Raw genomic sequence first — 9,322 nt, forward strand, 5'->3', positions numbered from 1 at the left:
GAGAGTGATAAAGAGTAACAATACTGCCAGATACAGAGAGAGTGATAAAGAGTAACAATACTGCCAGATACAGAGAGTGATAAAGAGTAACAATACTGCCAGATACAGAGAGTGATAAAGAGTAACAATACTGCCAGATACAGAGAGTGATAAAGAGTAACAATACTGCCTGATACAGAGAGTGATAAAGAGTAACAATACTATAACAATACAAGTTGCTACTTACAGGGATGGCAGTAATGAAGAAATTCCATGGCAGCAACGTTCCCAAGCCGAGGAAGAAGAAAATAATCTGGACAAATTTGCACCTGATGGAAAGATCTGTGGATTAGGCTGGGATTCTGAGATGGAAGAAAAGTTGCTGTGGAGCTAAACTGATACAATGTGAATCACCAGGGGTTCTCTGCTCCCTCTTCCCAGTCCCGGATAAATATCAGCCACGGGTAACCATGGTGAATGGTGACCGCAGGATCTTTTACATCCATCTCAGCAGACAGGAGTTTGCTTATCATCTCATCCGGAAAGACAACATCTCAGTACTGACCCTCCGACAGTGCGGCACTCCCTCAGTACTGACCACCCCCCCCCCACCCCACCGACAGTGTGGCACTCCCTCAGTGACACTGTGTGACTAAGCCTTCGAACAGGCTGGGGATCTTTTCTCCAGAAAAGAGAAGGCTGAGGGGGTGACCTGATCGAGGGCTTTAAAATGATGTAGGGGGTTCGATAGGGTCGACGTGGAGAAGATGTTTCCACTTGTGAGGGAGACCAGAACTAGGGGAACATCAATATAAAACAGTCACTAATAAATCCAATGGGGAATTCAGGAGAAACTTCTTTCCCCAGAGAGTGGGGAGAATGTGGAACTCACTACCACAGGGAGTGGTTGAGGTGAATAGTATCGATATATTTAAGGGGAAGCTGGATAAACACATGAAGGAGAAAGGAATAGAAGGAGATGGTGATAGGGTGAGATGGAGAGGGGGTGGGAGGAGGCTCGTGTGGATCAGAAACACCAGCATGGAATGGATGGGCCGAATGGCTAAGGGAATTTCCTACCCATTGGACACTGTGACTCTAGAGGGTAGGTTGGAGTGGAAATGAACATGTAGTGATCTGGCTAACAGCAAGCTTGAGGGGAGTTTCTGCGAGTGAGGGGCCCTGAACAGTAACATGTGGAGGGATGAGCTGAAGGGGGGGGGTTCAGTGAGGTAGCGGAGGGCTGAAAAGAATAATAAAACACAGGCAGGGATTTACCGATCATCTGGGCAAGTTTTCTGATCCATTCCTGGCTTGGTATTTTGATACTTTATGATCACTCAGTAACTGGAGGAAAGGAAACACAAAGAGGGAGATTATAAAAGAAGGTGAAATCTACAGAAACATCTCAATAACAGGATCACCTAGAGAACAGTCTGTAACCTTCCCCCTTCCCCGTTGTCATTTCCCCTCGGCTGAGCCCAGCACCGGGACTCCGGCACCTACCAGCCTCACTACGGCCTGCATCCCGCTGAGAACTCACAGCTCCACGTGTAGTTTTACTCAGCACGCAGCCCGGAACTGATACAGCGAGGAGGGGAAACCAGGAGTCCCAGGAGGTGGGCGAAACAGAGAGAAACACGCAGACTCAAGGAGAGGGACAGACACACACTGAAAGGGCAGAGAGAGACAGAGAAACATAGGCTCACGGAGAGGGAGAGAGACAGAGACAGAGACACACACAGAGACAGTGAGGTACACGCAGTGACAGACACAGAGCGAGCGACAGACAGACAGAGAAAGACACACAGGCACATGCAGAGAGAGAGAGAGAGAGAAAGACACAGGCACATGCAGAGAGAGAGAGAGAGAAAGACACAGGCACATGCAGAGAGAGAGAGAGAGAAAGACACAGGCACATGCAGAGAGAGAGAGAGAAAGACACAGGCACATGCAGAGAGAGAGAGAGAGAAAGACACAGGCACATGCAGAGAGAGAGAGAGAGAGAAAGACACAGGCACATGCAGAGAGAGAGAGAGAAAGACACAGGCACATGCAGAGAGAGAGAGAGAGAAAGACACAGGCACATGCAGAGAGAGAGAGAGAGAAAGACACAGGCACATGCAGAGAGAGAGAGAGAAAGACACAGGCACATGCAGAGAGAGAGAGAGAGAAAGACACAGGCACATGCAGAGAGAGAGAGAGAGAGAAAGACACAGGCACATGCAGAGAGAGAGAGAGAGAAAGACACAGGCACATGCAGAGAGAGAGAGAGAAAGACACAGGCACATGCAGAGAGAGAGAGAGAGAAAGACACAGGCACATGCAGAGAGAGAGAGAGAGAGAAAGACACAGGCACATGCAGAGAGAGAGAGAGAAAGACACAGGCACATGCAGAGAGAGAGAGAGAAAGACACAGGCACATGCCGAGAGAGAGAGAGAAAGACACAGGCACATGCAGAGAGAGAGAGAAAGACACAGGCACATGCAAAGAGAGAGAGAGAAAGACACAGGCACATGCAGAGAGAGAGAGAGAAAGACACAGGCACATGCAGAGAGAGAGAAAGACACAGGCACATGCAGAGAGAGAGAGAGAGAAAGACACAGGCACATGTAGAGAGAGAGCGAGAGAGAAAGACACAGGCACATGCAGAGAGAGAGAAAGACACAGGCACATGCAGAGAGAGAGAGAGAAAGACACAGGCACATGCAGAGAGAGAGAGACACAGGCACATGCAGAGAGAGAGAGAGAAAGGCACAGGCAGAGAGAGAGAGAGAGAAAAACACAGGCACATGCAGAGAGTGAGAGAAAGACACAGGCACATGCAGAGAGAGAGAGAGAGAAAGACACAGGCACATGCAGAGAGAGAGAGAGAGAAAGACACAGGCACATGCAGAGAGAGAGAGAGAGAAAGACACAGGCACATGCAGAGAGAGAGAGAGAGAAAGACACAGGCACATGCAGAGAGAGAGAGAGAAAGACACAGGCACATGCAGAGAGAGAGAGAGAGAAAGACACAGGCACATGCAGAGAGAGAGAGAGAGAGAAAGACACAGGCACATGCAGAGAGAGAGAGAGAAAGACACAGGCACATGCAGAGAGAGAGAGAGAGAAAGACACAGGCACATGCCGAGAGAGAGAGAGAAAGACACAGGCACATGCAGAGAGAGAGAGAAAGACACAGGCACATGCAGAGAGAGAGAGAGAAAGACACAGGCACATGCAGAGAGAGAGAGAGAAAGACACAGGCACATGCAGAGAGAGAGAAAGACACAGGCACATGCAGAGAGAGAGAGAGAGAAAGACACAGGCACATGTAGAGAGAGAGCGAGAGAGAAAGACACAGGCACATGCAGAGAGAGAGAAAGACACAGGCACATGCAGAGAGAGAGAGAGAAAGACACAGGCACATGCAGAGAGAGAGAGACACAGGCACATGCAGAGAGAGAGAGAGAAAGGCACAGGCAGAGAGAGAGAGAGAGAAAAACACAGGCACATGCAGAGAGTGAGAGAAAGACACAGGCACATGCAGAGAGAGAGAGAGAGAAAGACACAGGCACATGCAGAGAGAGAGAGAGAAAGACACAGGCACATGCAGAGAGAGAGAGAGAGAGAGAAAGACACAGGCACATGCAGAGAGAGAGAGAGAGAGAGAAAGACACAGGCACATGCAGAGAGAGAGAGAGAAAGACACAGGCACATGCAGAGAGAGAGAGAAAGACACAGGCACATGCAGAGAGAGAGAGAAAGACACAGGCACATGCAGAGAGAGAGAGAGAGAAAGACACAGGCACATGCAGAGAGAGAGAGAGAAAGACACAGGCACATGCACAGAGTGAGAGAGAAAGACACAGGCACATGCAGAGAGAGAGAGAAAGACACAGGCACATGCAGAGAGAGAGAGAGAAAGACACAGGCACAGGCAGAGAGAAAGACACAGGCACATGCAGAGAGAGAGAGAGAAAGACACAGGCACATGCAGAGAGAGAGAGAAAGACACAGGCACATGCAGAGAGAGAGAGAGAGAGAAAAAAACACAGGCACATGCACAGAGAGAGAGAGAGAAAGACACAGGCACATGCAGAGAGAGAGAGAGAGAAATACACGGGCACATGCAGAGAGAGAGAGAGAAAGACACAGGCACATGCAGAGAGAGAGCGAGAGAGAAAGACCCAGGCACATGCAGAGAGAGAGAGAAAGTCACAGGCATATGCAGAGAGAGAGAGAAAGACACAGGCACATGCAGAGAGAGAGAGAGAAAGACACAGGCACATGCAGAGAGAGAGAGGGAGAGAGAGAAAGACACAGGCACATGCAGAGAGAGAGAGGGAGAGAGAGAAAGACACAGGCACATGCAGAGACAGAGAGAGAGAGAAAGACACAGGCACATGCAGAGAGAGAGGGAGAGAGAGAAAGACACAGGCACATGCAGAGAGAGAGAGGGAGAGAGAGAAAGACACAGGCACATGCAGAGACAGAGAGAGAGAGAAAGACACAGGCACATGCAGAGAGAGAGAGAGAGAAAGACACAGGCACATGCAGAGAGAGAGAGAGAGAAAGACACAGGCACATGCAGAGACAGAGAGAGAGAGAAAGACACAGGCACATGCAGAGAGAGAGAGAGAGAGAGAGAAAGACACAGGCAGTGAAACAGAGAGACACACACGAGAGAGACAGACAGAGAGACAGAGGGAAGCACAGACACATGCAGAGAGAGAGAGAGACACACACACACACACACAGAGGCACACGCAGTCAGAGACAGAGAGAGCGAGAGAGAGGCACAGGGAGTGACTCAGAGTGACAAATGCACTGAGACAGAGAGAGAACATAAGAAATTGGAGCAGGACAAGGCCATTTGGCCCTTCAAGTTGCTGCACCATTCAATAAGACCAAACTCTCCCCACATTCCCTAAAGCCCAAAAATCTATTGATCTCAGCCCTGAATATACCCAATAACTGACCATCCATGGCCTCCTGGGGTAGAGAATTTCAAAAATTCCGAGTGATGGAATTTCTCCTCATCTCAGTCCTGAAAGGTTTACCCCGTATCCTTAGACTATGACCCCTGGTTCTGGACTCCCCCACCATCGGGAATATCCTGCCTGCATCTACCCTCTCAAGTCCTGTTAGAATTTTATAGGTTTCTATGAGATCCCCCCTCACTTTTCTGAACTCCAGTGAATATAATCCGAACCGACTCAATCTCTCCTCATACGTCAGTCCCACCATCCCAGGAATCAGTCTGGTAAACCTTCGCTGCACTCCCTCTATAGCAAGAACATCCTTCCTCAGATAAGGAGACCAAAACTGTACACAATGCTCCAGGTGTGGTCTCACCAATGCTCTGTATAATTGTGGTAAGACTTTGTCACTCTTAACTTCAAACACTTTATGATAAAGGATAACATATTATTTCCCTTTCGAATCACTTGCTGTGTCTGCTTGCTAACTTTGAGAGTCATGTATCAGCTCAGGTCACAGGTCACCCCCCCCCCCCCCCCACCCCAAATGCAAACATTTCCCAATGTTATCATGTCTCTAATAGATTCTAGCATTTTCCCTACTACTGATATTGGGCTAACTGGCCTGTAATTTCCTGTTTTCTCTCTCCCTCCTTTCTTAAATAGTGGGGTTATGTTTGCTACCTTCCAATCCTTGGGAACTGTTCTGGAATCTGAGCAAATCCGACAGATCAAAACCAATGTATCTACTTTCTCTGTAGCTACTCCTACTTTTAAAACAATAGGATTCAGGCTGTTGGATCCAGGGGATTTATCGACTTTTTGTTCCATTCATTTTGCTCGTACTATTTCTTTAAGCTCGTCATGCTCACTAAACCCCTGATTCCTCACTATTTAATATGTCTTCTACCCTTACAACAGATGTAAAGTGTTTGTTCAATGTCTCCGCTAGTCCCTTATTCCCCATTTACAATTTTACCTATGTCTGCCTCTAATGGGTCCAAGTTTACTTTCACTAATATATTCCTATTTATATACTTAAAGAAATGGTTACAATTGCTAGTTTACTCTAATTCTCTTATCTTTACATTCTATCAATTTCTTTGTCCTCCTTTGCTGAATTCTAAAATCCTCCAAATCTTCACACAAACACTGGTTTTAGCAACATTATAAGCCTCTTCCTTTGATCTAATACTATCTTTAACAAGCCTTGGTTGGACCACTTTTTCTGTGGGTGTTTTGTGCCTTAAAGGAATATTTATTTGATACAAACTATATAAATTCGTTAAATATTTTCCACTGTTTATTTACCACCATATCTTTCAACCTAATTTGCTTTGTTCGGATTTAAGATCCTAGTTTCGGATTTAACTAAATCACTTTCAAACACAATGGAAAATTCTATCATATTATGATCACTCTTCCCTAGAGGGCACTTTACTACAAGGTTATTAATTAATCCTTTACCACGGCATAAAATAACCTGTTTCCTAGTTGGTTCCTCGAAATACTGATCTATAGAACTAGGTTTTATATATATATATAAATTCCATGAACTTGTCCTCCACATTATTATGTAAATTTGATTTGCCTAGTCTATATGAAGATTAAAATCCCCCATGATTACTGTATGACCCTTATTACACGTGTATCTGATTTCCTGACTTATACTCCACCCTAGAATTACTGTTCGGGGGCCTAGAAACAACTTCAACCATACCTTCTGCCCCTTGATGTTCCTTAGCATCACTGAAAATGATTTTATATCTTAATTTTGACAGACAAGATCCTTTCTCTCAAATATCTTTATTCCATCCTTTATTATCAGGGCGACAACTCCTCCTATTCCCTTCTGCCTATCTCTTCAAAAAGAGAAATACCCTAGAATATTTAGTTCTCAACCTTGGTCACTTTGCACCATGTCTCTGTAATTTCTAGCTATTAATTTCTATCTGGCCTATTCATTCAGCTCATTCGTTGCGGATGCTTTGTGTGTTCAGAAATGGTGGCTTTAGAAAGAGAGAAGGACAGAGAGAGAGAGAGAGAGAGAAACGCACACAGAAACAGAGTTATGGGGTCAGAGGAGGAAGGGGAAAGTTAAGCCTGGGCCCGAAGCTCTGAAATTCCCTCCCTAAACCTCTCGGCCTCTCTCTCTTCCTTTCAGACCTTTCTGAAAACTGATCTCTTTGACCGAGCTTGTCCTAACTTCTCCTTACGTGGCTCAGGGTCAGGTTTTTGTCTAATTTATACTCTGTGCAGCGCCTTGGGAGGTTTCACTATTGTTAGAGGATTTAAATAAATACATGTTGTTATGGAGGCACCAGGCATTGTGCCCTCTAATAATTACAACAGACGAGCGAGTTTGGGCAACAGCTTCAGAGGAAACAACACAAAGCAGTGGAATGGAAGGAGCTGATGTGACAACACAGTGATTAGATTGACTGTTACCTCCTGATCGAGAGAGAGAGACAAGGTCAACAACTATTCAAAGACATTGGAGAAAGGAAAAGTCCTCACCAGCAACATTCCTTCCTCAGGCTCTGAGACACCATGCAAGCAGCACGCATGTTTGTATCCCATCACACATTGCAGAGGCTCAGAAATACTTTTAACCCCGTACATGCCATTTCATTCCACAGCTGCAGCTTGCATTTGTAAGCAGAGTCTCAAAGGAGGAGAGAGAGAGAGGAGGAGAGAGAGAGAGGAGGAGAGAGAGAGAGAGAGAGAGAGAGAGGCGGAGAGGTTTAGGGGGGAACTCCAGAGCTTAGGGCCCCAGGCAGCTGAAGGCACGGCCGCCAACGGTGGAGCGATGGGAATCGGGGGATGGACAAGAGGCCGGAATTGGAGGGAGCTCAGAGATCTCGGAGGGGTGTAGGGGCTGGAGGAGGTTACAGAGATAGGGAGGGGTGTAGGGGCTGGAGGAGGTTACAGAGATAGGGTGGGGTGTAGGGGCTGGAGGAGGTTACAGAGATAGGGTGGGGTGTAGGGGCTGGAGGAGGTTACAGAGATAGGGTGGGGTGTAGGGGCTGGAGGAGGTTACAGAGATAGGGTGGGGTGTAGGGGCTGGAGGAGGTTACAGAGATAGGGAGGGTTGTAAGGGCTGGAGGAGGTGACAGAGATAGGGAGGGTTGTAGGGGCTGGAGGAGGTTACAGAGATAGGGAGGGTTGTAGGGGCTGGAGGAGGTTACAGAGATAGGGAGGGTTGTAGGGGCTGGAGGAGGTTACAGAGATAGGGAGGGTTGTAGGGGCCGGAGGAGGTTACAGAGATAGGGAGGGTGGTAGGGGCTGGAGGAGGTTACAGAGATAGGGAGGGCTGTCGGGGCCGCAGGAGGTTACAGAGATAGGGAGGGTTGTAGGGGCTGGAGGAGGTTACAGAGATAGGGAGGATTGTAGGGGCTGGAGGAGGTTACAGAGATAGGGAGGGGCGTTTCCGGAGGAGGTTACAGAGATCGGGAGGGATGTAGGGGCTTGAGGAGTTTACAGAGATAGGGAAGGGTGTAGGGGCTTGAGGAGGTTACAGAGATAGGGAGGGTTGGAGGGGCTTGAGGAGGTTACAGAGATAGGGAGGGTTGGAGGGGCTGGAGGAGGTTACAGAGATCAGGAGGGGTGCAGGGGCCGGAGGAGGTTACAGAGATAGGGAAGGTTGCAGGGGCTGGAGGAGGTTACAGAGATCGGGAGGGTTGTAGGGGCCGGAGGAGGTTACAGAGATAGGGAGGGTTGTCGGGGCTGGAGGAGGTTACAGAGATAGGGAGGGGTGTAGGGGCTTGAGGAGGTTACAGAGATAGGGAGGGGCGTTTCCGGAGGAGGTTACAGAGATCGGGAGGATGTAGGGGCTTGAGGAGGTTACAGAGATAGGGAAGGGTGTAGGGGCTTGAGGAGGTTACAGAGATAGGGAGGGTTGGAGGGGCTTGAGGAGGTTACAGAGATAGGGAGGGGTGCAGGGGCCGGAGGAGGTTACAGAGATAGGGAGGGTTGTAGGGGCTGGAGGAGGTTACAGAGATAGGGAGGGTTGTAGGGGCTGGAGGAGGTTACAGAGATCGGGAGGGGTGTAGGGGAAGGAGGAGGTTACAGAGATAGGGATGGTTGTCGGGGCCGGAGGAGGTTACAGAGATAGATGGGTTGTCGGGGCTGGAGGAGGTGACAAAGATAGGGAGGGTTGCAGGAGGTTACAGAGATAGGGAGGGTTGTTGCGGCTGGAAGAGGTGACAGAGATAGGGAAGGTTGTAGGGGCTGGAGGAGGTTACAGAGATAGGGAGGGTTGTCGGGGCTGGAGGAGGTTACAGAGATAGGGAGGGTTGTCGGGGCCGGAGGAGGTTACAGAGATAGGGAGGGTGTCAGGGCCGGAGGAGGTTACAGAGATAGGGAGGGGTGTCGGGGC

General features: G+C 48.5%; 1 protein-coding gene across 2 annotated transcripts in view; it reads right to left on the minus strand.

Moving 5' to 3' along the window:
• The window catches only part of LOC137355884 (equilibrative nucleoside transporter 2-like), a 31,737-nt gene extending 24,185 nt beyond the window's left edge, over positions 1 to 7,552 (minus strand). Inside the window, exons 1-3 of one of the 2 annotated variants that reach the window (XM_068021496.1) lie at positions 7,462 to 7,552; positions 1,258 to 1,326; positions 227 to 308 (exon numbers count right to left, since the gene is read on the minus strand). In XM_068021496.1, coding sequence (XP_067877597.1) covers positions 227 to 308; positions 1,258 to 1,286 — 111 coding nt within the window. In that variant the 5' untranslated portion in view covers positions 1,287 to 1,326; positions 7,462 to 7,552. Of the gene's footprint in view, positions 1 to 226; positions 309 to 1,257; positions 1,327 to 1,485; positions 1,793 to 7,461 lie in introns of those variants that run through there. The other variant, XM_068021497.1, reaches the window with a different exon arrangement.
• Between the last annotated feature and the right edge of the window lie 1,770 nt (positions 7,553 to 9,322).

This window comes from Heterodontus francisci, chromosome 44 (genome assembly GCF_036365525.1).
Source record: "Heterodontus francisci isolate sHetFra1 chromosome 44, sHetFra1.hap1, whole genome shotgun sequence".
Classification (NCBI taxonomy): domain Eukaryota; kingdom Metazoa; phylum Chordata; class Chondrichthyes; order Heterodontiformes; family Heterodontidae; genus Heterodontus; species Heterodontus francisci.